General features: G+C 38.8%; 1 protein-coding gene and 1 long non-coding RNA gene across 10 annotated transcripts in view; one reads left to right on the forward strand and one right to left on the reverse strand.

Moving 5' to 3' along the window:
* Positions 1–8,912: 8,912 nt before the first annotated feature.
* LOC309842120 lies at positions 8,913–12,654 on the reverse strand. Its single transcript, XR_014299502.1, has 3 exons — positions 12,438–12,654; positions 12,138–12,172; positions 8,913–10,381 (listed from the first exon to the last, which is right to left on the reverse strand). It is a non-coding gene; the product is annotated as an uncharacterized lncRNA (long non-coding RNA).
* Positions 12,655–12,730: 76 nt separating this feature from the next.
* Positions 12,731–27,833, forward strand: part of ARNT (aryl hydrocarbon receptor nuclear translocator) — a 70,366-nt gene continuing 55,263 nt past the window's right edge. For 4 of the 9 annotated variants that reach the window (XM_082685937.1, XM_082685936.1, XM_082685939.1 and 1 more), the window contains exons 1-2: positions 12,897–13,092; positions 24,544–24,657. In XM_082685937.1, coding sequence (XP_082542063.1) covers positions 13,068–13,092; positions 24,544–24,657 — 139 coding nt within the window. In that variant the 5' untranslated portion in view covers positions 12,897–13,067. Of the gene's footprint in view, positions 13,093–24,543; positions 24,658–27,833 lie in introns of all 9 variants that reach the window. The other 5 variants (XM_082685942.1, XM_082685944.1, XM_082685938.1 and 2 more) reach the window with 4 other exon arrangements.

Below are 27,833 nucleotides of genomic sequence, written 5' to 3' on the forward strand. Positions count from 1 at the left end.
CTCAAGTAATACCCTGTAAGTGGATCACGTGAGTGGGAGAAGATGGGTCACGAGCCAGTTTTTGGTCTATGCAGTGGTTCTCTGGATTAGTGGCATCACATGGAAAATTGTTAGAAATGCTATTTCTTGGACCTGGGTTCCTGCCTTAATGAATCTGAAACTTTGGAGGTGTTCGCGTATCTGTGCTTTAACCAGCCCCTCTAGGGGACTGTGATGTATGCTCAAATTTGAGAACTATTTGTCAACAAGATAGTGAAGCTTTAAAATCTCTTTTCCTGGAAAAAATCTTAAATTTATTTAGGGGTGCCTGGGTGGCTCAGTTGGTTAAGTGACTGCTTTCGGCTCAGGTCATGATCCCTGAGTTCTGGAATCGAGTCCCGCATCGGGCTCCTGCTCCATGGGGAATTTGCATCTTCCTCTGACCTTCTCCCCTCTCCTGCTTTCTCTTTCTCCCTCCCAACTAACTAAATAAAAAACTTTAAAAAAAAAAATTTAAAAAAATAGGGGCACCTGGGTGGGTCAGTGGGTTAAAGCTTCTGCCTTCGGCTCGGATCTCAGGATCCTGGGATGGAGCCCTGTGTTGGACTCTCTGCTCAGCGGGGAGCCTGCTTCCTCCTTCCTCTCTCTCTGCCTGCCTCTCTCTGCCTACTTGTGATCTCTGTCTGTCAAATAAATAAATGAAATCTTTAAAAATAAATAAATAAAAATAAATAAAAAATAAATTTAAAAAAAAGAGTTTACTTAGAACATTTGAATCAGAAAAGTCAAAACTATTTCACTTAGGTATTATACATGCTCACATATACCTTGAATGCAAAACTTATCACCATTTCCTCTAAGGTTTTTTTGTTTTTGTTTTTAAAGGATTTCATTTATTTATTATGAGAGAGACACTGGGAGAGCATAGAGGGAGAGTGGGAAGAAGAAGCAGACTCCTGGTGAGCAAAGAGCTCGAAGTCAAGCTCCTGGCTTGATCCCAGGACCCCAAGATCATGATCCGAGCCAAACGCAGAAGCTTAACCTACTGAGCCAACCAGATGCCTATCCTCTAAGGTTTTATGCAGTTCCAAAAAAAAAAAAATTCTATGGGACACCTGCATGCCAAGGTAGGTGCACACACACTCTTTTCTGTCTGTATGTACAATATGCTTTATAAATATACAAAATAGTTCTGGAGAGATATAACCCAGGGCTCTAAGATGGGGAATTGAGTGTCTCAAACTATACCATGTACATATTAACTACTCAAAACATTTTTTTTAATTTAGATACATTTTCAAAATATTATCACACTTTTAAAAAGTAACTCTCATAAAAGAGGTTCTATAGTTAATAATTTTTTCCTCATGCCTGTTATATATCACTGTACTAGATGCTGGGGACAGAATGGAGAATGAAGCATGGTCCCAGTTCTCACTTTCATCTTCCCAAATAATACGAAATGTGGCAATTTAAATATATTTTCAGTTTCTTATTTCTAAATTTCTCTTGCCCCTGAGCATACAATCACAAATTCCATGGTAGGGAAAACTAAAGTCTGAAGCAAAACCAGGCTTGGGGCCCATTATAACAGCTACTGTTTGTTTAGTGATGAATCTTAAAATTGTTTTATACTTCTTTTTTTGTGTGTGTTTTATACTTCTGTTTTACATAATTATAGAGGTAATATAAAGTCATAGCACATTAAAATTACAGAACTATGAACAGGTAGAAATCTCCTATTAATCCCACTCTTCAGAGATAAACTATTAACAGTTCGGTGGATTTCTCCAACTCTAATCTATGTATTTAGTATAATTATTATTATTTATAAGATAATACTTATTTTTTAAAAAGATTTTATTTATTTATTTGACACAGAGAGAGAGAGAGATTACAAGTAGGCAGAGAGGCAGGCAGAGAGAAAGAGAGGGGGAAGCAGGCTCCCTGCTGAGGAGAGAGCCCGATGCGGGGGCTCGATCCCAGGACCCTGAGATCATGACCTGAGCCAAAGGCAGAGGCTTAACCCACTGAGCCACCCAGGTGCTCCAGACAATACTTATTTTATGCTTTTTTCATTTAATAGTATACCTTGGACATCATCCCATTTTAATACCTTTAGATCCACTTCATTCATTTTAATGGCTGCTAAGTATGCAAGTTCTCCATTACGTACATATCCCTGATTTATTTTCACTATTAGTCTGCATTTGGGTTGTTTAAAATTTCTTAATAGTGTACCAACATTGCAATGGCTAACCTTGCACATATTTCTCTAAGCATTTGTGAAAAAGTTTTTGTGACATAAATGCCTCAGAATATTAAAAATATAAATGCTGGGTTATAGGATATAAACAGGTAGAATTTTAATAGGTACTGCCAAATTACACATTAAAAAGGTTACTGCAATGTGCAAACTAGGTATGAAAGTGCCTGTTTTTTCATAGTGCCGCCAATACGTTACTCTCAATCTTTAAAGTATTGGTCCAGTTAGTAGGCAAAAATAACATCTCAGTTTTTAAGATGCATTTCCCTAATTGCTATGGTATTTGAGTTTTTATTGTTTGTACATCTTACTCAGATTTCCTATACCTATACTATGCCTTCTATTCATAGGGCTATTCATCTTTTATTTGTTTGTTTGTTTTTAAAAGATTTTATTTAGGGGACGCCTGGGTGGCTCAGTTGGTTAAGCAGCTGCCTTCGGCTCAGGTCATGATCCCAGCGTCCTGGGATCGAGTGCCACATTGGGCTTCTTGCTCGTCAGGGAGCCTGCTTCTCCCTCTGCCTCTGCCTGCCATTCTGTCTGCCTGTGCTCTCTCTCTCTCTCTGATGAATAAATAAAATCTTAAAAAAAAAAGAGAGATTTTATTTAGTTATTTGAGAGAGAGCACAAGCTGGGGGAGGGACAGAGGGAAAGGGAGAAACAGGCTTCCTGCTGAGCAGGGAGCCCAATGTGGGACTTGATCCTAGGACTCTAAGATCATGTCCTGAGTGGAAGGCAGACACTTAACCGACTGAGCCACAAAGGCGTCCCAACAGTATATTTTTACTTATAATTTTTTCGATACATATTCTCATTTCCCATCCTTTGCTACTCCCACTCCTTCACTTTTGAAGCTGCTGTCAACATCAGCTTCCAGAATTTAACCTCTCTCCTCAGCCCAACAAACTCCTTCTAGCTTCTCTTGTTTCCCTGTCTCATCTCCTTCTTCTGGGGCTCTAGAATCTTCCATCTCAAGATACTAATCTAATTTGTCAATCAGTACTCCAATTCTGGGTGATTCCTCTGCTTACTTTCTTTCCTCTAGCTTCTGGGTGTTGGCAGAGAAATGCTCCGTAGTTTCATGAACATTTATACCTTCTCACTCTGGGGTCTCAGAGCATTAGACAGTCTTTTTCTTCATACAATTTTAGTCACACACTTCCCCAAATTACGCACATCTCTAAAGCCAGAACCAACACCATCTCTACCTCTTGTTTGTAGCAGTTTGACTTATTATTATTCTTTGAGAATCAAAGCCACTGCACATGAGTTGTCAGTTTCTCCCTCTTCCACTTCAAAATGTCTATACACATTTTCTCTAAAAAGGTGCCTTGATTTTTCTGAGAGTAATACTTCCACACACAGCCCTAACTTGTTTCCTTGTCTCCCCCAGCACCAGTCTTACTTGTTTTCTTGGGCATATATATTTTCTTCATCTTTAATTTGCCACTTTCACAAGACATAATTTTCTATTCCTACCTCATCCTACCTCGCCTCCCAGGTACCATTTGATTAGTTTTTCTTCATTGCCATGTTTCTTGAAAAAGTGTCGTATGCTAACTATCTGCCTATATTTACTCACTTTCTATACGTTCCTCACTCACTTGAACCATGGTTTCCACTCCATCTACTCTCCTTAGATTTGTTTCTCATCTCTGAACATGTGCTGCTGCCCAAACTCTTTTATCTTGAAACTCTATTGGCTTATATTGTCCTGCTCTTTCCAGACTCCATCTTCTTTCTTCCATCATCTGAAACAGATATTTTTCTCTCTCTTTTCTATCCTTTAATTTCTGAAGCATGTCCATTCACATTTGACTGACTGATAGTACATAAATATTCTTTTACAATAGGTCAGAACATCTATGTTATCCCAGTTACACAAAAACAGATGCAAAATAGTGTTAAGAAACTTCCTCGCCTGAAATTATAAGACTAAGTATGTGTGCATATATTTTAAAAATCCCTTGATTCCCATTCCATCTTTTTGGCTGAACTTTATTAATTAATATCTTCCCTTTCTATACGGCTCTCTTTTGTGAAAGGTATCAACTACCTAATCACTCAAGCCAAATTGCCTTCTCCTTTGCCATCCCCCCACCTCTAGTCATTAAGTGCTAACAAGACACCTTCCTAAATTTTTCTGGAATGGATCTCTTCTCCACGAGAGTTCTCTTTTGCAAGTCTATTCTTCATAAGTCTGATGTGTGAGACTTTAATTGCTCTGCTGCAGTTTTCTCTTCTTTAGTCCATGGTGATAGCCCCACGTCTGGTTGCTTTGTAGTGTTGTGTTATGGTCATTAAGAACAGTAGCACAAACACAGCTTTAGTCTCTTTCTGCTTGACAGCAATTGGTTTAACGTGTGCTTGCAAAGCTTGATATTGAGACTTTATTGCTAACAATTCTTTTAAGAGTATAGCGGAATTTTTCTTGCCTGTTGAATCAGGATGATTAGTCTTGATTTCATATTCCAGTCTGTACTGAATATAATCCAGATCAGAGTCAGCTTTCTGGAACATAAGTTCCATCTTATTGATCTCTGCTTCCATCTTGAATAGTTGACTTTTCTCAGACGCCTGAAACAGGTATTTCATGAAGCATTCTTTGCGTCCTTTTGCTTATCTCTTTTAACTAAGGTGCTGTCATTTTCTGCAACTACAGTCTCTTGCACTAATGCATAACTTTAGGTCTAGATCCCAATCTCTCTTTTGGGAAGATGCCCTATGATTTCATATGCTTAATAAGCATTTTTACCTGGAAGTCCCAACCAACCAATCCAACAAATAAATTTCAACCAAAGAAACCTGAACTTCCAGTTAGGAAAAGACATTAGGGTTCAAAGCCGATGGCTAAGAAAGAATTCTTGAGATGTCTTTGGTGGAAAAGGTGATTTTATTAAACCATGGGGATAGGACCTGTGGGCAGAAAAATCTACGCCAGGGTCATGAGGAGTTGCCTATTATAAACTTTCACACTGGGAGGGGGTTAGGGAGAATGTGAGTCTCTAAAGAATTTTGGAAGGAAGGTTTCCAGGACTTTTAGGGGGCTAGCTATTGTTTGGAAAAGGTCATTTTTTACTGTCTAGTAAAACCCAAGTCATGAGACCCTTCAGATGTATATTGGTGGGTCATATACTTGGGGGATGATTGCCAATATGTATCTTGGCGGGTAGAGATAAAGGAAGTTTCCACAGTAATTTTTATATGTTAAGGTAGACTTACAGGATCTTGGGGGTTGGGCTAAGATGGCCTTTCACCCTTAGCAAACTATTAATAAAGTGTTAGCATGGAGGCAGCTGAGTTCCTAGAATAAAGTCACTCTGACTATTTCAAGGACTTGTCGATGGGCTGTAGGCAATAAGAAAATTTAATAAATTTTCTTCTGCCTCTGTTTCCTGCATCACCAGTCTCTGATATTGATATCATCCAAAAGCTTTCTTTGACATCACCACTTCCTTTCACTCCCTATGCATAGAATCCCATGGCAAACCTTATTTTGTCACAACAGTATTTATGGCAATCATTATCTTTTCAGCTTCACTGACCTATGTCTCATCCTTGTAATTGTTTCCCTGGATTTCTTTTCTTTTTTTTTTTTTTAAAGATTTTATTTATTTATTTGAAAGAGATCACAAGTAGGCAGAGAGGCGGGAGGGGGCGGTGGGGGGAGCAGGCTTCCTGCTGAGCAGAGAGCCCCACGCAGGGCTCGATCCCAGGACCCCGAGATCACAACCTGAGCTGAAGGCAGAGGCTTAACCCACTGAGCCACTCAGGGGCCCCTCCCCTGGATTTCTGTAGTAGTTATTTACCTAAGTGGATTTTCTGTTTCTAGTCTCTGCCCACCCCCCAAATAATCTGGATTACTCTTCCTTAAAATTTTAACCTCCAGGAATAGGGTTTCCAGATAAAGGATGATCTTTTAAATTTTTAAAAATTTTTAAATATTTTATTTATGAGATAGAGAGAGAGAGAGAGAGAGAGAGAGCAAAAGCAGGGGAGCATTAGGCAGAGAGCCTACTGCAGGGCTCTACCCCAGGGTTCTGGCATCATGATCTGAGCCCAAGGCAGATGCTTAACCAACTAAGCCATTCAGGCGTCCCAAAAGATGACTTTTTAAAAAATATAAATATTTCCTATGCAATATTTAGAGCATACTTATACTAAAAAAGTCATTTGTTATTTATCTAAAGTTTAAGTTGACTGACCAGCCTGTTTGTGTGTGTGTGTGTGTGTGTGTGTTTTTAAGATTTATTTATTTGTCAGAGATAGAGAAAGTGAGAGAGAGGCAGGCAGAAGGAGAAGCAGGTGCCTCGCTGGGCAAGAAGCTTGATGTGGGGGGCGCCTGGGTGGCTCAGTCGTCAAGTGTCTGCCTTTAGCTCAGATTGTGATCCCAGCATCATCCTGGGATGGAGCCCTGCGTCAGGCTCCATCCTTGGTAGGGAGCCACCTGGGTGGCTCAGTGGGTTGAGCATCTACCTTCAGCTCAGGTCATGACCTGCGGTCATGCTGAAGGTAGATGCTCAACCGACTGAGCCACCCAGGTGACCCACAGTAGGTCATTTCTTAACCAGCTTTTAAATTTTCATTTCTATTAAAATTAGAAAATCTGAATTTGTCAGGTACTGCAATGGGTGATGGCTACCACTCATTCAGATCATTTTTGAAGAGCTGGATCTAACATGGACCTAGAATTATAGAGAGTTTTTAATTGAAGGTGGCTTTCAGTAGTTTGTTAGATCTTATGCAGAGGGCATACAGCAACCTCTAAAGTTGAATGTTTCAACGTGGGAGAGAGCAGGCATTGTATGCTGTTGCAAGGGTTGCATTCAACTCTGAAAGTATTTTTTCCCCATTCGACTGTAACAGTTTGATGTGGTTCAAAATACGTTCAATAACGTGTCATGCCTTTTTTTTCTTCTGATGAAGAAACAAAATTATCGTGTATTGAGAAATAATAAACTCTTCGCAGTCAAGGCATTTGCATAATAGTCTGGTTTTCTTAGAAAATCCTGATACTTTGTTCTTAAGATTAAAAATTGTGGCATTTATCAGAATTGGCAGCCCAAAAGAAAAGTTCTCTCCTGACCTGTATCATGGCGGTCTGAACCCCCAGAAATTGTGCCAAAGAGTTTAGAAAACAAATAAGCAAAGTAAGCACATAGAGCAAACTTCAGGAAACTATTTTGGATTGTAAAGGAGGATAAATTTAATGTTCAAACGATCCGATAAAGTATTCATTTGGAAACAAAAAAAATCAGGTCACTTAGAACTTGAAGTAATAAATTCAAGCTAATAAAAATAATGAAAACAGGGCTCAGATAAATGTACTTGAAAAAATGGTTTTTGTTAGTATTATCTTATGGGAGAAAAGGGATCTTTCTTTAAAAAAAAAGATTTTATTTATGTATTTGTCAGAGAGAGAAAGAGAGAGGGCACAAGCAGGGGGAGTGGTAGGCAGAGGGAGAAGCAGGCTCCCCACTGAGCAAGGAGTCCCATGCAGGACTTGATCCTAGGATGCTGGGATCATGACCTGAGCATCCTGAAAGGTCATCTTTTACTTCAGTCATTATTCAAAAATTTGTGAAAACATCTTCCACATTACTTATCTCACTTCACTACAGAAAAAGCTCTCTTCTAATATTTACCTATTTCTTCTCAGAGATTATGCTTATTGGCTATTATTTTACTATATTTACAGTTTGTATTAACTTGTTCTATGCTTTATCAGAATCAGGAGGAATGCTATTTGGCTACCAACTGTTCTTTGAATAAAACAGAAAGTGGACTGACATTTTGTTTATTATAGGAATAATGACCTTTCTACACTGAAGGTTACAACTCCTTCAGTGCAGATCCCAAGATATCTTTTTCAGACTTTCTCATACCTCACAAAATAATTCTTTTTTATTTTTATTTATTTATTTTTAAAGATTTTATTTATTTATTTGACAGAGAGAGACCACAAATAGGCAGAGTGGCAGGCTGAGAGAGGGGAGAGGCTGGCTCCCTGCTGAGCAGACAGCCTGATGTGGGGCTTGATCCCAGAGATCATGACCTGAGCCAAAGGCAGAGGCTTAACCCACTGAGCCACACAGGCACCTCCCCAAAAGAGTTATTTATTATTATTATGTTTTTATTTTTTAAATATTTTATTTATTTATTTGACAGAGATAGGCAGAGAGGCAGGCAGAGAGAGAGGAGGAAGCAGGTTCCCCGCAGAGCAGAGAGCCCAATGTGGGACTCGATCCCAGGACTCTGGGATCATGACCTGAGCTGAAGGCAGAGGCTTTAACCCACTGAGCCACCCAGGCGCCCCTCAAAATAATTATTTTTTAAATGAATTTTTTTCTGAATGAAAATGTCCTGTTCTGCAACTTCAATTTTTTTTTTTTTACTGTGCCAATATTTTTATTTCTCTTAGCATTCTCCCAACCTACATATAATTTTTACCTTTTGAAATATCCAAAAAATCTTAGTGGAAAGTAAGTGTTTTTCCCATTTAGACTGCAATTTGTTGCCTCAGAACTAAGTGTAGGTAATGGCTTTCTGTGTATCCTTCCAAAAGTTTTTTTTCTTATCTTTATTATGGCATATATCATACTATAGCAATAGATTTTTACTTTATTTTTAAACAAATTTTTATTTATTTTTGAATTCCACTATATTTCAGGTATATAAGATAGTAATTCAACAATTCTTTTTTTAAAGGTTTGGCACATCATTTTATTGTACACCATTTTCTAGCAAAAAAGAGTATAAGAATAAATACTTAAGTAGCATAGACAATCAGAAGAAAGGAAAAATGAATCACAATTCTGAATCGGTCACAACTGCATTTTTTGTTAAAACAAGTTGAGTTAAAATTTCCCAATTTTTGCATATCTTATATAGTGAGTTCCTCTAAAGCAGTCCTTTTAAAAAGTATATACATATTAATAGAATATTTTAGTCATTTTTCAACTTTATTTTTATTAACATATAATGTATTATTTGTTTCAGGGGTATAGGTCTGTGATTCATCAGTCTTACAAAATACACAGCACTCACCATAACAACATATCCTCCCCAATGTCCATCACCCAGCCACCCCATCCCTTCAACCCCCCCATCGCCCTCCACTGCAGCAACCCTCAGTTTATTTCCTGAGATTAAGAGTCTCTTATGGTTTGTCTCCCTCTCTGGTTTCTTCTTGTTTCATTTTTTCCTCTCTTCCCCTATGATCCTCCGCCTTGTTTCTCAAATTCCACGTATTGGTGAGATCATAAGATAATTGTCTTTCTCTGATTGACTTATTTCGCTTAGCATAATACCCTCTAGTTCCATGCACGTCATTGTAAATGCAAGATTATCATTTTTCTTGGTGGCTGCATAATACTCATATGCGTGCACGTGTGCGCACACACACATGCATACCCCATATCTTCTTTATCCATTTATCTGTTGATGGACATCTGGGCTCTTTCCATAGTTTGGCTATTGTGGACTTTGTTACTATAAACATTGGGGTGTAGGTGCCCCTTTGGATTACATTTGTATGTTTGGGGTAAATACCCAAGTAGTGCAATTGCTAGGTCATAGGGTAACTCTATTTTCAACTTTTTGAGGAACCTCCATGCTGTTTTCCAGAGTGGCTGCACCATCTTGTATTCCCACCAACAGTTTAAGAGGGTTCCCCTTTTTCTGCATCCTCGTCAACATCTGTAATTTCCTGACATATTAATTTTAGCCCTTCCGACTGGTGTGAGTTGGTATCTCACTGTGGTAGTGATCACCACAGTAAGTGTACTTTTAATCCTCTTCACCTATTTCACTCATTTCTCTACCTTCCACCCCAACCTTCCTTCTGGCAACCACCAGTTTGTTCTGTATATTTTAAGAGTCTGATTTTTTTGTCTCTTTTTTTCATTGTTCATTTGTTTCTTAAATTCCACATATGAGTGAAATCATATAGTATTTGTCTTTGACTGACTTATTTTATTTCATTTAGAATTTTACCCTCTAGATCCACCTATGCAAATGGCAAGATTTCATTCTTTTTTAAAGGTGAGTAATATTCCATTGTATACCACATCTTTATCCATTCATCTGTTGTTGAATATTTGAGTTGCTTCTGTATCTTGGCTATTGCAAATAATGCTGCATTAAACACAGAAGTGTATATATCTTTTAGAATTAGTGTAGCTTCAATTTTGAATGATAAGCCAAACAAGAAGTTTCTGGGCATTTTTCCTTATGTACTGCATATATGCTATGAAATGATTCATATTATGTGCCTCAGTGGTGTCCAACTGTTCAGAAGTACAGGGCTAATATTGCCTTTTTGTGTTGCATACTATGCATGATTTTATGTGGTATTTGATCAGGGATTTTTGCCAGTAGCTTGTTATACTTTCTTCAAGCAAAACATCTGTAGCTAGTTATACAGGCATCACTGAAACAAAAATGAGTTTTGCCATTTTTTTAACCAGGGATGTTACTTGATTTTTTTAATCCACAAATTCATTCATTTCATACTGGAAAACATTATTTTACATTCATTCTAGAAAAATACATTTTACAAGGCAATGAGGTTATTATGTTTAGTTCAAAAATGACTTGTAAGCTTTGATGGCTTTTTGAGTCACTGTTTGGCAAAAGTTCCTAACAGCCAAGGTGTAGTGGGCAGTGAACAGATAGATTACTGGTCCAATAAAATCCAATTTTTAGATGTCCATAGTTGTATTTTTCTTCTTCCCTTCCTTTTTTTTTTTTTTTTTTGATTTTATTTATTTCCCTGAGATAGAAAGAGAGCAGCATGAGCCAGGGAGAGGCAGAGAGAAAAGGAGATGCAGGCTCTCCACTGAGCAGGGAGCCTAACATGAGGCTTGATCCCAGGACCCTGAAATCATGACCTGAGCAGAAAGGAAGACGCTTAACTGCTTAACCAATGAAGTTATCCAGGTGTCCCACAGATAGTCATAGTTCTATTTTCTACTTATATATATATATTTTTAAAGATTTTATTTATTTATTTGACAGAGAGAAATCACAAGTAGGCAGAGAGACAGGCAGAGAGAGAGGAGGAAGCAGGCTCCCCGCTGAGCAGAGAGCCCGATGCGGGACTCGATCCCAGGACCCTGAGATCATGACCTGAGCCAAAGGCAGAGGCTTAAACCACTGAGCCACCCAGGCGCCCCTCTACTTACATTTTTATTTATTCATTTATTTATCACTGCTTGGATGAACTTATGTAAAGGCACAAAACTTGCAGTCTATATCTGAACTGTAGTCTTGTTTAATAACTAGCTACCTTTACCACACAATTTTGAATTGAAATTGTTACATCACTACTCCTTATGTGTCAGCTTACTCCTTTTTTTTTTTTTTTTAAAGATTTTATTTATTCATCTGACAGACAGAGATCACAAGTAGGTACAGGCAGGCAGCCAGAGAGGAAGGGAAGCAGGCTCTCTGCCTAGGACCCTGAGATTATGACTTGAGCCAAAGGCAGAGGCTTAACTCACTGAGCCACCCAGGTGCCCCAGCAAACTTCTTTTGAGTGGATAATTTTTCTTTTTTGATGAACAGGAAATACAACACAACAAAATAGCAACAAAGTGCAAAATAATTTTAACAATGTAAACAATAATATACAAATTATGTTAAAATACCTCAGTAGAGATAAATTGTACTGTTAAATAATGAGAGAAAAGGATCAATGTAATCTTTGTAGTCCATATGTAACCTATAAGAATGTGAATATGCTCAATAGTGTAATGGAATTTGTTAAAATTTGATTTAAATTTATATTAAATAATTTGAGAAATACATGTAAAGGTGGCAGTATCTTGTAGTGTTAAAACTTGTTCCTAGAGTCAGAGTTCTTCAGTTTGCATCGCACGCCATTACTTACCAGTTATCACTTGCTTAATCTCTTTGTTTTCTTATCTGCAAAATGGAAATAGTAATAGAATCTACATTACGTGTTGTGATGATTAAATGAGTAAACACACAAGACAGTTTGGGTAGCGTCTGGCTCGAATGCTTAGTGCTTCCTATTATTAAAAAATCTGTTCAGTCCTCATCTTATCACTTTCCTACTAAAAACCCATCATTATGTCCCTATCATTGACCAAAGGAAGTCATCCCACTCTTCATCAAAATACCTGCTTCATACATTGCCTTCTGTTTTGGCTGTCGGTATCTCCCTCACCTTAAGCGCCCAGATTGTTTTCCACTACTGAATTCCATACCAGGCACTCAAAAATTAGTTATTGAGTTTTCACCAGGGACAAAGGTCCTGAAAGGAAGACCAAATTCTAGAAAGGATTACAAATAACTGTGTAAAGTTGAAGCATTAGAGCACCTAAAGAGGATTTACTCGTCCGCACAGTTAGTTGTTAGCGGGGGGAATCCGCCACCTACCCGAGATTTTTAGTAAAATTTTTTTCACTTACGTCACTCGATCACTGACCTTTGACGCACAGGAGGCGGGATTAGAGAGACAGCTGGACTTCTTTTTTGCCCGCCCTCCTCCAATGGACCGGCGGGCACAGTGGCCAGCCCAACCTCTTGGCATTTTCATTGGTCAGTTTCTCAGAGCAGGAGGGCTGAGGTGTGGGTGGGGAATGACTCCACCCACTCTATGGGCGGGGTCAATCCTCCGCAGGGGCTGGGGCCGGTGGGGGGGGGTTGCCACAGCCGCCATCTTTGATTCCGCTGTGGCGGCGGCGGCAGCGGGGCGCCGCATCTGGGGAGTGGCTCTCCCCTCCCCCTCCCCCGGTTCGGTGGCGACGGCTCCTCCCACTGGGGGGGTGGCGCGACGGCAGTGGCATCTACGGCCATGGCGGCGACTGCTGCTAACCCCGGTGAGTAGACTGAGGACTAGGGCGCCTCTAAAGGAGGAGGGGCTGAGAGGGTTGGCAGCTGAGGAGACCCAGGGCTCCGGGGCAGTAGTTGGGGCTGAGGGCGCTAGGACGAACGGGGGTGGCCAGAGGGTTGTGGGGGAGGGGAGGGACGGTTGGGGGGAGGGGCCGACCCTAGGGACCTGGGGAGACCCGAGGTGGAGGGAGGGAGAGGGCTGGAGGGAGTTCCTTGGGGTGAGTTCTGTTGGAGCGGCTCCCGAAGCTGGGCTTGGCCTGCCTCCACTCCACTGGCGGCTTTCTGATGTGTGATGTGGTCCTCTTTCAACTCTGCCCACTGGAGCTGCTTGTTGCAGAATAACTGGGCAGAATGGCTCGTTTTACTTTAAAAGTAATTTGGATTTATAAACACTGCACCATGTTGCTCTTTAGCTGAAGTGTTGCACTTCGAAACGTTTAAACGTGTAAATAAAAATCTTTGAGTATATACTTAGTTTTTCTAGACTGTCCCCCCTCCCCCCGCTATCCTTTGAAACTGGCGTTTTATTAAGTTCCTATAGTGTCTTCAGCTGCTGAGGACAGAAGTTTATGTAATGGTTGGTGTTCAAGGCAGATCTTACCAACAGCTAGCATCCAGAACCCGAGGTTTAAATCTTGTTGGGTGTAGATCGAGGCAGTTCCCATTCTTTAAGAAAAGTTCAGGGGGCGCCTGGGTGGCTCAGTCGGTTAAGGGGTTAAACGTCTGTCTTGTCAGGTCGTGATCCCAGGGTCCTGGGTTCCAGCCCTGGTGGGGCTCCCTGCTCAGCGGGGAGCCTGCTTCACCCTCTCCCTGTGCCTGCCACTCCCCCTGCTTGTGCGTTCTCTCTGTCAAATAAATAAATAAATAAATAAAATCTTTTAAAAAATTAAAGGGTTGAGGGTTCTTTTGAAAGAAGAGTCAGTTTCATGTCATTTTTCAGTGAACATCTCTTCAAAAGGGGGAGCTTGGTTATTAAAAAATCTAGCCAGTCATGTCTAAGCAATGGAGTGGAGTGTATTGAGGCAGGTCTAAACAGATCAGGTCTCCAAATTCCTAGCCCCAGTCCTCTTTCCACTATATTACAGTTACTTCTCCCTGGGAAGTTCATTTTAGAGATCCTAGTTTACGTTCTTGCGAAATAAAATCCTTTTCCAGAAATCCCTATCTTTGATAGGCTTAAAAAAGAACCCAGAGGTTGGGGCTGAATTACTTGAAAATACGGCAGTGAAAGGGACTCACTGGGGTTCCCATGTTGAAGCTGAAATTGGATTTTTTTTCCATGTCTCTGAAATGAGTATAATTTAAGGTACCCAAGTTTTGCTATAACAGTTGAATCCCTATGAAATTTAGTGTCTTTACTACCCTGTTTCTGGTAACAGAGCTATTTAAGGAAGTTAATTAGTCACATGTCAACATATTATAAAATCTTTCAAACTTTTTTAGAGGAAAAGATAAAATTAATGGCTCAGGTTTTATTGCAGGAAGTGCTGATGATGGAATAAAATTGGGAAGATGCTATTAATACGGCAAACCGGACCTTGTAGTAAAATAACCTATGTGTTAATACTGGGGAGTAAATAAACACGATTTTAAACTGATAACACATTGCAAAATAGTTACATAACCCTAGTCAAGTTGCAAAGCATTTCTCTTATTAAGAGGTGGCCTGGGTAAACAAGATTAGTGAATGTTTCGGAAGCTTTTTTCCAGCAGTGTGGGTGGGGCTGCTTTATTTTGTTTTTTTTCAACAACAGTGACCAGAATGACAGTTTCTTGACCACATTTTATTACTTGATTCCTATCAGCTGAAATCTGAACCAGAAAATGGTGTTTATTTGTATAGAATCCTTGCTGATGAAGCATTTGATTTTATTATCCTTCGACATCCTGTGCCTGCAATTTTTAGATCTCCTTTTTGATGTTGAAAAATTGTCACATCTCTTCCAAGTTACTGATACAACATTTAATTATCTGGTTATTAAATTAGAAAAGGTGCTTTTTCCCTTAATTTTTTTTTCTTTTGCCTCTTTATAGAAAATGGAAGCAATCACAGCATTGTGGACTTTTATAGCCTGTTGGGTTTTGGGAAATGTGGACTATGAATGGAGGGTCATGGGATGGAAATACACTGTGCTCAGTGAAAAGAAAGAAAATGTTTTTGGCGTGCCTGGGTAGTGCAGTTGGTTGAGCCTGGGACTCTTGCTGAGATCATGATCTCAGGGTCCTGGGATAAAGCTCCCAGCAGGGTCTGCCCTCAGTGGGAGTCTGCTTGAGAGTCCCTCTCTTTCTCTCCCTTTGCCCCAGCCCCCACCTGCTAGCTGCATGCTTGCAAACTCTCTCTCAGAAATAAATAAATAAATCTTAAAAAAAGAAGGTAAATGCTTTTCAGGTCAGAATTCTTTGTTGCATTGTCAGACATTTCCTTAGAGCCATTTTAGGGATTAGAGACATACCTAATTCTTTGAGGTTTTTTTTTTTTGCTGGTTAAGATTTCCTATAGTTCTTACTAATTCTATTTTCACAAATGTCTGCAAAAGATTTTTGTAATCATTATTTAACTTTTCTCTCTAAGCTCCATTTAAGGTAATCTTCAGTGTTAATAATAATGCTTTATGATCATGTTAATTGTACATAGAGTGTGATTTAGAGAGTGTGGTGGCCCAGGCTAGTAGGGGGTAGAGACAATTTGATTGTTGGCAATCTGTCTACACAGTCAACTTTTTATTTTACATTTTTAAATTTTTTATTTTATTTTTATTTTTGAGAGAGAATGGGGACGGGACAGAGGGAGAAGGAGAAACTGCCAAGCAGGCTCCATGTCCAGTGCAGAGCCCGACTTGGGGCTCCATCTCAGGACCCTGAGATCGTGACCTGAGCTGAAATCAAGAGTTGAATGTTTAACCAACTGATGCACTGAGGCACCTGTTTTCTTTATTTATTTTAAAGAGAGAGTGTACATGCTCACATGCATGTGTAGGGGGAAGGGCAGAGAGAGGGAGAGAGAATTTCAAGCAGACTCTGCACTGAGCTCATCCTGAGGCTGGATCTCCTGACCCTGAGATAATAACCTGAGCTGAAATCAAGAGTCTGATGCTCAACTGACTGAGCCACCCAGCTGCTCCCATAGTCAATATTCTTAATCATTAAAGTATAAGATTTTCCACTCTTAGAGTCACTGCCTACTGCAATGTAGTATGATAAAGATGACAGATATCTTTTGAGGAGGAGGAGGGTGGGATATGGTGAAATACCATATCTGGGCAGCTCAGGAGGGCATAAAGGCTTAGATGGAGCGGTGAGTGCAAGGTGTTGAAAAAAGAACTGGAAGAGTGTTGCAGTTCCTAAAAGCTTTTCTCTGAGTTACTGTGGGTTTTTTTTTTAATATATTTTTTTCAAGATTTTATTTATTTATTTGTCAGAGAGAGAGAGAGAGAGAACGCGCGCACATGCACAAGAACAGGTAGAGAGGCAGGCAGAGGTGGAGAGAGAAGCAGGCTCCCTGCCGATCAAGGAACCCAATGTGGGACTTGATCCCAGGACCCTAGGATGATGACCTGAACTGAAGGCAGCAGCTTAACTGACTGAGCCACCCAGGCGTCCCTACTGTGTTTTTTACTCATAGTTGTTTTTCAGCTCTTTATTTTTTAAAGACTTTATTTTTAAGTAATCTTTACACCCAATGTGGGGCTCGACCTCATAATCCCAAGGTCAAGAGTTGCATATTCCATCAACTCCAACACCTGGCAACGCCAGCCAGGTGTTCTGTTTTCAGTTATTTATTTATTTAAGATTTTATTTATCTGGGAGAGAGAGAAAATGAGCCGGCGGGGGTTGGGGAGAAGGGGGCGTGGGGGCAGAGGGAGAGGGAGAAGCAGATCCACCCACCCCCGACCTGGCCTGCAGAACAGGTTGCCCAGTGAGGGACTCAATCCCAGGACCCCAGGATCATGACCTGAGCTGGAAGGCAGACATTTAACTGACCAATCTACCCAGGTGGCTGCCCTTGTTTCTCAGCTGGTTAAATACTTTTTAGGCTTCTTATTGAAATTTGTATCTCAGTTCTCCATACTCCATAATTGTGCCTTTTTTTTTTTTTTTTTAAATTTTATTTGTTTATTTGAGAGAGAGAGAGTGCGTGAAAGGAGAGAGGTCAGGGGGAGAAGCAGACTCCCCACGGAGCAGGGAGCCCAGTGTGGGACTCGATCCTGTTCAGACTCCAGGATCATGACCTGAGCCTAAGGCAGTCACTCAACCAACTGAGCCACTGAGGCGTCCACACAATTGTGCCTTTTAGATAAGCCTCATGGAAATGCTGCTCTGCTTATTTTTAATTTTTTTTCACTGACTCTTCTTTCTTTGTTTCTTTTGCCTGCTCATTTTCTTTTTCTTGCCCATTATACTTCTTTTCTAGTCTCATTGCTGGGGCTAGAGCTTATAACTATTAAGCTTCCTTCATTTCTATTTGCCCAGCTACTTGCTTTCCTACCTTAAGTATTTGTTTGCTAACTACTATATCCCATTCCCTTATTTTTCTTACGTGTATTAAATATTCTCAAAAAAAAATTCTCTAAAATTATCATTCCTGACTTCTCTCATAGCTTCTTTCCTATATTTTCATCTATTTTCTTTTAAGATTTTATTTATTTATTTGACAGAGAGAGAGAGACAGCGACAGTATGAACACAGGCAGGGACAGTGGGCGAGGGAAAGCAGGCTCCCACCTCCACAGCAGGGAGGCTGGTGTGGGGCTAGATCTGAGGAACCTGGGACCATGACCCTAGCTGAAGGCAGTAGCTTAATGACTGAGCCACCCAGGTGCCCCTATTTTCATCTATTTAAAACACATCTCTATTTGAATAATCTTTAACATACAATTTATATATATGCTCACCAGTATTTCCTTCAAATCTTCTACCCTTCCTAACTTTTCTGTATCTTCCATGATTATCACAGTTTTTTCAGTTCCCCAGGCTAAGCAACTGGAAGTGTTTGGATTCTTTCATGTATTTATCTGATTGGTTATCAGATACCCCCCCCCCCAAAAAAAAACCCCATATATATATTTAAACATAAAAAATGTTTTGATTATGTAAAAGTGTATATTTAAGATAGATATGTTTAAACATATATATTTAAAGTTATTTTAATCAAATTGTACATACATATATTTGAAGAGTTAATTTTACATGATTTCTTACAAAAACGATAGTCCTCCACTCTGTACTCTCAGTTTCTTCTCGGTAACAATCATTTTTATCTCTTTTAACTTTTTTGTTCTTGTTTGAATAAAATGTTCGAGAAGTTTAAGACATGAGTTTTCAAATTGAAGCGGACAGACTAGAGAATGAAAACACAACCCACATCAAGGCACAATATCATGAGATTTCAGCATCAGATACAAGGAGTATCCTGTAAGCTACAAAGAAAAAAATTGATCACTCCTCAGAAGAATCTGGAATCAGACTGATCATGCTTCTTACTAGTCACACTGGAAAGTAGAAGGCAATGGAGCAATGCCTTCAGAATTCATAGGGAAAATAATTTCCAACTTAGAATTGCAGACGTAGGCAAACTATTGGTTAGTGAAATATAAGAAAGATATTTTCATATATCCAAGGTCTCCCTTACACTCTTTTTCAAGAACTTAGTAGAAGATGTGCTTCACCAGTAATCCAAGAAAGAGAAAACATGGAATATAGGCAAAGCAGTACAACAAAGAGGAAAGCATCCATTTTGCATTCATTGCTGTTAGTTTCCCTGTTTTCAGTATGGTAGCCTCACTTTCAGCTTTGCCTGGTGTTCCCTAGACCAGGCAACATAGATAGAAAAGAAGATTTATATTCTCCAAAGAATAAAGCAGTCTTTTAATGGGGGAGTGAGGCAATTTCCCTGCTAGAAGGACTAGGGAGAGGATCTGAAAACCTACCTGCTGCTTAAACAGTTGTTGAACCAGTTCTTTTTATTTTAGCTTTCATTCACACATACCCCCTCCTCTGCACCTAGAATTACCAATTCCTGAGACTTTGGGGGATTCTGACATAAATTGTGGTGGTTTTCTGCTTTTCCTCCTGCTGGCTTAGGATTCAGTTCTTGTGGATCTATCAAGGCAATGGTCCCAGTTTCCAAAAATTTGTTGCTCTTTTCTTCCATTTTTTTGTGTCAATGGACTTTATGTCTTAAATAAAATTGTTTTTCTCCTTTATATAATTTCAGGGGGTGGGGAGTAAAAGTAGAGGTATGCATTTACCCCATTATTTTTCTTCAGAAGTGGCATAGTTTAAAATTTTAGAGGTTCTTTTAACCTTTTCATCCTGCAGTTGTACTATGCCTTTATCACCTCATTTTTGGTTAGTATAATTCATCTCCCTACTTCTATTACTTCAAACTTTAAATCTGTCATATTAATCTTTTAATTTACCTTTTCGTCTTGTCATTCTGATTTTAAAATGTATCTTATCTTTTGGTTGCTTGTTGAATCAAATCTAAGATTTCATCTTGTCATCGAAGACCTTCTCACACTTGACATTTTATTTTTTCCCCCAAATACAGGCTCTGTGCTCTATATAGGCCTGACAGCTCTTCACGCATATTTTCATACCTTCCTTTAGGATTTGCTTATGTCCTTTGTGTGGAATGCCTTTTTCCACTCCTTTACTTTTTTTGAGGCTCAGCTTAATTTGAAACTTTTCTGGCTGGTGGCTGTGTTTTCTTTACTATTTCCTTCTTATTGAGCACCTTCTCTGTGCTATGGACTATACCACATCTTAATTTAAACCATCTCAGAATCAACTTTTCTTTCTCTTAATTCCTCTAATTCATAGATTCTATATAAACCTATTACTAAAAGCGTGAACTTCTTTTTTAATTGTAGACTTTGCTTTTTTTAGGGAAGTTACATGTAATCAGTATTTAAATTTTATAGGACAAAATAGAAAAAGTATTAACAATAATAAAAATATATTCAGTCTTACTAATAACAGATAAATGAACATTAATGATAATTTTATACCTAGAAAATTGGCAAAAATTTGAAGGATTGCTACTTCTCAGTGCTGGTGGACATATGGATAATTTGATATGGTTGATGAGCCTCTTAATTGGCATAGCTTTCTTAGAGTATAATGGGCAAAGTTTTAAATATGTTCCCTTGGGCGCCTGGGTGGCTCAGTGGGTTAAGCCACTGCCTTCGGCTCAGGTCATGATCTCAGGATCCTGGGATGGAGTCCCGCATCGGGCTCTCTGCTCGGCAGGGAGCCTGCTTCCTTCTCTCTCTCTCTGCCTGCCTCTCAGTGTACTTGTGATTTCTCTCTGTCAAATAAATAAATAAAATCTTAAAAAAAAATAAATATGTTCCCTTATCATTTTCAGAAATGTATTACTATAGAAATACTGGTACCATGCAGAAAAATACACAGTGTTGTTCTTTGAAACATTATTTATGATACTGATTGTTTGAATATCATAAATATATACATTTGTACTATGGAGTACTATATAACAATTAAAAAGGTTGAACTAACTCTATTTGACATAACATACCTTCCAAATTTATTGTTATATGGAAAAAACAAAACATTCAGAATAAATATAACATGATCACTTTCTTATGTAAAAATTGCCTTTCTTCTGTAAAAATTACCAAAAAACCTTTCTTATGTAAAAATTACCAGAAAACCTTTGATATATGGTGTATAGAAAAAGATATGGAAAGGTTATATCAAAATGTTAATAGCAGTTACCCTAGGGGGAAGGTGAGATTGAAGTTTGTGTGTAGAGGATTTTACTTTTGATTGTTTGCTTCTGTAAGATTGTTGAATATTTTTAGAGACTTTTATATTTGTTTTTCTGTATATCCATATTTTAATATATTGCTTTTTCATGAAAAAAATTAATAGTAAAACCAATTAACATTTTGGTTTGTGATATATTTTTGTAAAGCTACTATTTAAGGAGTACTTACAGTATTTCAGGTGCTATGGTAAGTACTTTTCACATGCAATATCTAATATAATCTTCCAAAAATGTTGGTACAATTATTACCTACATTTTACAGATAAACTCAGAGTTTAAGTCATTTTAAGTTTAAGTCATTTTACAGATAAACTCATCTATTTAAGTCAAATAGATGGTAAGTGGCAACACCAGGATTGGAATCCTGTTTTATCTAATTTTAAAGCTTAAGCTTTGTTCTCTCAAATTTTCAATGTACCCCCCCCCCACATTTTCTTTTTTAAAAATTTGGATCTTGCATTTCCCAGTATAAAGGTGATACATGCTTAATGTAAAAGACAAAATAATAAGGATATATAGAAAATCAAATGTAGAAGTCTCTATATGCCATCTGAGAGATAACTACTGTCAGTTTATTGTGTTACATTTGCTCACTCCATTCTAGCCATGATGTCATCCACACTATTTCTAGAACTTAACAGGCATGTTCTCACCTCTGGATCTTTGCACTGTGCCTAGAATGCATTTCCCCCAGATACCTGCATGGCTTATTGCCTTATCTCCTTTTCTTATCTCTTGTCTCCTATTCCTATCTCCTTTTACCTTTTCAGTGATGTCTTTCCTCACTATCTAAAATTGCTATCCTCCTGTCCTTCAACTTTTATATACTTTTTTTCCCCCTAAGGAGCGGGAGAGAGAATCTCAAGGAGACTCAGAGCTGAGCATGGACCTGATGCAGGGCTCCATCTCAGAACCCTGAGATCATGATCTGAGCTGAAAACAAGAGTCGGACACTTAACCTACTGAGCCACCCAGCCGCCCCTAACCATTATATACTTGTAATTTGACTTCTTGTAGTTTTTTTTCCCTCCACATTTATTACTATATAACGTATTATTAGGTTGAATCATTTGAAATTTGATATCCATTTTTTACCTATAAAATGTCACTTTCATATTGTCATTCCAGTTTATATTTAAGTTATTTTTCTTGTTGGTCTCTCTCTCCCACTGGCATGTAAAGTTTGTAAAGGTTAGGATCTTTGTCTTTTCTATTTATTGCTTTATCTCTAGGATCTGGTAGTGCCAGCATATAGTAGGCATGCAATTAATACTAAATGAATTCTTCCAGACTTGGGTTATGCATATAAACTTTATTTATTTTTTAAAAAATCTTATTTATTTATTTGTCAGAAAGAGAGCACAAGCAGGGAGAATGGCAGGCAGAAAGAGAAGCAGGCTCTTCACTGAGCAGGGAGCCCTATGTGAGACTCAGTCCCAGAACCCTGGGATCATGACCTGAGTTGAAGGCAGATGCTCAGCTGCTTGAGCCACCCAGGCATCCCACATACAAGCTTTGAAAAAGAAATGTATTTTATATTTTTTTTCTGTAGCTTGTTCCATAATTATATATGATAGATAACTTTCCATTTCCATGATATAGATTCACCTCAAATTTTTTCTGATACATTTTTTTCCATTGTGGCAAAATGCACAATACATAAAATTTGCCATTTTAACATTTTTAAGTGTACAGTTCAGTGGCCTTAGTATATTCACAGTGTTGTGCAGCCATCATCACCACCCATCTCCAAAACTTTTCATCTTGCAAAACTGAAACTCTGTACTCAGTAAATAATAACTCCCCATTCTCCAAATCCCCCAGTGCCTGGATACAACCATTCTATACTCTGTCTCAATCAATTTGACTTTTCTAGGTACCTCATTTAAGTAGAGTCATATAGTATTTCTCCTTTTGTGACTAGCTTATTTTGCTTAGCTAGTACCTTTGAGGTTCATCTGTATTGTATGTTACTGCAGAATTCCCTTTTTTAAAAGGCCAAAGGGTATTCCACTGGATGTATATTCCCCAATTTTTTATCCATTTATCTGTCAGTGGACACTTGGCTTTGCTTCTACCTCTTGGTTATTGTGAATAATTCTGCTGTGGATGTTGTCTAAGTATCTCTTTGAGACTCTGCTTTCAATTCTTTTGAGTATATATCCAGAATTAGAATTGCTAGATCATAAAATAGTTCTGTTTCTAATTTTTTTAGGACTCTCTATACTGTTTTCCATAGTGGCTCTGCCAATTCATTTTCCCACCAACAGAGTACAAGCGTTCCATTTTCCCCACATTCTCACGATACTTTTTTTTTTTTTTTTAAGATTGTTTATTTGAGAGAGATAGCACCTGCGGGGGTGGGTGGGGAGAGGGAGATGCAGGCTCCCTGCAGGGTTCCATTCCAGGACCCCAGGATCATAACCTTAACCAAAGGCAAACAGCTGCTTAACCAACTGAAACATCCAGTTACCCCAATACTTGTTATTTTTTAATTTATTAAAGTTTTAAGTGTGCTCTATGGCCAGCATAGGGCCAGAACTCACAACTTCAAGATCAAGAGTCATATGTTCTACCAACTGAGCCAGCCAGGCACTCATTTATTTTTCATTATTTAAAAATTTTTTAAATTAATTTTTAAAAATTTTTGATGGTTGCTGTCATAGTGGGTGTAAGGTAATATCTCTTAGTTTTGATTTGCATTTCTTCAGTGATTTGTGGTGGTTGAACATCTTTTCATATGCTAATTGGCTATTTGTGTATCTTTGAAGAAATGTCTATTCAAGTCATTTGGACATTTTAAAATCAGGTTATGTTTTTTGTTGTAGAGTTCTCTCAAATAAATAAAATCTTAAAAAAATTAAAAAACACATCCAAAGTTCATATTTTAGACATTAAGAATATAATGAGTAATTCATCTCAAGGTTTCTTTTTGAACATTTTATTACCCAAAATTAAAAAAAAAAAGATTTTTATTAATTTATTTATTTGAGAGGGAGAGGATAAGTGTGAGTCAGGGGAAGGGCAGAGGGAGACAAGAATCTTAAGCAGACTCAGCGCTGAGCACTGAGCCCAGTGCAGGGCTTGTTCTGACTCACGACCCTGAGATCATGACCTGAGCCAAAATCAAGAGTCAGCTAGATGCTTAACCACTGAGCTACCCAGGCCTCCCGTCCAACTTTTAATGCTTTCTTTATCATTCCTGTTTTCCTTCGTTGTGTTTTCAGTGACTTAATTTTGTATGATTTCTCCTATTTCAGGAAAGGAAGTTACATTTAGAGGTAGCTTTTTCGTAAATCTGGGATATTATGTTGACTAACTGAAATATGTTATATTTACTGCTTTTCTGTAATTTCTGTGAAAATTTTTTTTGTTATTTCTTTTATTTGACTGATGTACATTTTTCCATTTCTGAGATGTAAAGTGAACAAAGAATTAGAGAATGTAGAATAGGAAAAGGAGAGAAGCCACCCACAAATCTGAGTGAATTAGAAAGGTACATAGATATTTGGGTTGGAATTGATGAAAAAGCTGTTCAGAGCTGAAGGGAGGTCCTTAGTTTCTAACAGAAATCTCCTGAAGGCTCTATTAATACAAGGATCAGGTTATGGAAAAATTCCCTAATTGCACAAAACCCTATTATGCAGGAGAAATGGGCTGTGGGGGCAGCCGGTCTGCATCAGGGATGGCTGGGCTGGAGGCCACGGCTCGGACCCAGGACCTGGAGGTAGGAGCAGGCTGGAAGAACTCTAGAGGCAGAGGTTAGTGCATTCACCCAAATCCCTGGCTTTCCATTCAGTCTCTGGGATGTGGGTGCTTTCCTCAGGCAAGGCCATGCAATTGTGATTTTAATAGAAGGTACTTGATTTCAGTGCAATAAGAATACTCCCTAACTGTGCTACTCTAAGTTCTTCCATTTGAAAGGAGCTAATATTAGTGATTAATATCCAAAATATATTAAAGGAATCATATATCATTATTATATTAGTTTCCCAGGCCTGCTGTGACAAATTAACAAACTGGGTGATTTAAAACAACAGAAATGTATTCTTTCACAGTTCTGGAGGCTCAGAATCAGAAATGAAGATGTTGGCAGCTTTAATTCCTTGTGGAGGTTCTGAGAGAGAAAATGTTTCCCTATTCTTTAGCTTGTACATGTCACTCTAGTATCTGTGTCTCTGTATCCAATGTGTCTCTCCTTCCTCTTACAAAGAAAGCTGACAGAGATACCTGGTTGGTGCAGTGGGTTGAGTGTCCCACTCTTGGTTTCTGCTCAGATCCTGATCTCAGTGCTGAGTGCTAGCTGGCTTGAGACTGTCTCTCCTCTCCCTTTCCCCTTCCTCTTGATCTGCATGTGCCCAATCGCTCTCAAATCTCAAAAAAAGAAAAAAAAAAAAAGAGCAGGCATTGGATTTATAACCCACCCTAACCCATTATGACTTCAGTCTTAGCTAATTATATATTCGGTGACCCTATTTCCAAGTAAGATCACAATATGACATTCTGTGTGGACATGTATTTTTATATTATATTATTCAGTCTAGTGCAGTTATAGAGTAGGGTTTATTCCAGGAACTCAAAGATGGTTCCAGCTGAGAAAACTTATAATTCATGCCATCAACAAACTAAAAGAAAAAAATAATTATATTAATAAATGCTTTACAAACATATTTGTTTCAGATTTTAAGGAGCGCCTTGGTGGCTCAGTGGGTTAAAGCCTCTGCCTCTGGCGCAGGTCATGGTCTCAGGGTCCTGGGGTTGAGTCCCGCATTGGGCTCTCTGCTCAGCAGGGAGCCTGCTTCCCCCCTCTCCTTCTGCCTGCCTCTTTGCTCGTGATCTCCCTGTCTCTGTCAAATAAGTAAATAATCTTTAAAAAAAAATAAAAAGTACATTCCTGATTTAGTGGTGGGTGGAGAGGCAGAGAGAGAAGCAGACTCCCATTAAGCTCAGAGCATGATGCAGGTCTTGATCCCAGAAGTCCAAGATCTTGACCTGAGCCAGAGTCAGGTGCCCAAGTGCCCCGAGTTTTTAAAAAAACTTCCAAACTGTTTTTTGAAGTGTCTTTGCTGTATTACATCTACCAGCAATGTATTAAGTGATCTACTTTTTCTGCATCCTTCCCAGCATTTGTTATTTTAATTAATTAATTAATTAAATGTTAGCTATTCTGATAGGTATGTAGTACATCTCAATGTAGCTTGAAGTTGCATTTCACTCATGGCTAATGATGTTGACCATGTTTTCATATGCTTATTTACCATTTTTGTATCTTTGGTGAACTGTCTCTTCATGTCTTGCCCCTGTTTTAGTCCGACTACTTTTTTTTTTTTTTTTTTTTTTTTTGACAGACAGACACTGTGAGAGAGGGAACACAATCAGGGGGAGTGGGAGAGGGAGAAGCAGGCCTCCCCATGAGCAGGGAGCCGGACGCAGGGATGGATCCCAGGACCCTGGGATCATGACCTGAGCCAAAGGCAGACACTTAATGACTGAGCCACCCACGCACCCGAGACTGCTTTTTTAATGTTGAGTTTTGAGTTTCTTTTTTATATTCTGGATATAAGTCCTTTCCTTCAGTGTTTTCTGCCACTCCGTTACTTGTCTTTTCATCTTCTTGCAGTCACTCACAGACTAAAAGTTTTTAATTTTAATGAAATCCAGTTTATCAGTTTTACTGTTAATGGATCATTCTTTTGGTGCCAAATCTAAGTACTCTGCCTAGGCCTAGATCCTGAAGATTTTCTCCTCCCCGCCCCACAATGTTACATAGTTTTTACATTGACATAGTGATCCATTCTGATGAATTTTTATATAAAGGGTAGAACTTAGGTTGAGGTTCAGTTTTTTCATCTACAGTTGTCCTGTTGCTCTAGCACCATTTGTTGAAAAGATGATCTTTCCTCTGTTGAATTGTTTTTGCACTTTTGTCAGAAATCATTTGGGCATATTTGTATCGGTCTGTTTCTGGGTTCCATTGCTCTGTGTCTGTCCGTCTGCCAAGACTCCATACTTTTGATTACCATAAATCTTTTTGATTACCATAAAGCCTTGAAATTGGGTAGACTGATTCCTGCCACTCTTCTTCATCAAAATTGTTTTTAGCTATTAGTTTCTTTACCTTTCCTTAAAAATTTTTAGAATTATCTTGTTTATAAAAACATCTTGGTAGAATTTTGATAAGAATCACATTAAGCCTGTGTATCAATTTGAAGAAAATTGACATCTTTATGTTGAGTTCGAATTCATGAGCATGGTGTATCTATTAGATCTGTGATTTCTTTTATCAGTGTTGTGTTTTCAGCATACAAGTCCTGTGATGTTTGTTGTATTTTTTTCTTTTTTTAAGTGATTACAAATAGCTTTTTTATTTTTTTAAAAATATTTTATTTATTTATTTGACAGAGAGACAGTGAGAGATGGAATACAAGCAGGGGGAGTGGGAGAGGGAGAAGCAGGCTTCCCACTGAGTAGGGAGCACGATGATGTGGGGCTCATTCCCAGAATCCTGGGATCATGACCCAAGTGAAGGCAGACATTTAACAACTGAGCCACCCAGGGCACCCTAAAAGGTTTATTTTATTTATATTTCCTTAAAGATTTTATTCATTTGAGAGAGAGAGCAAGGGAGAGCACGAATTGGGGAGGGGCAGAAGGAAAAGCAGACTCCCTGCAGAGCAGAGGCTGATAGGAGGCTCAGTCCCAGCAACCAGGGATCATGACCTGAGCAGATGGTAGATGCCTAACCAACTGAGCCACCCAGGCACCCCATGATTTATTTATTTATTTTAGAGAAAGTGTGAGCAGGAGCAGGGGAAGGAGGAGAAAGAGAATCCTCAGATAGATTCCCTAGTGAGTGCGAGGCCTAATGCAGAGCTTGATCCGAGGACCCTGAGATGGTGAACTGAAGTCAAAACTAAGAGTTGGCGGCTTAATCTGG

The sequence above is a fragment of the Mustela nivalis genome (assembly GCF_964662115.1).
Source record: "Mustela nivalis genome assembly, chromosome: 10".
NCBI classification, from domain to species: Eukaryota; Metazoa; Chordata; class Mammalia; order Carnivora; family Mustelidae; genus Mustela; species Mustela nivalis.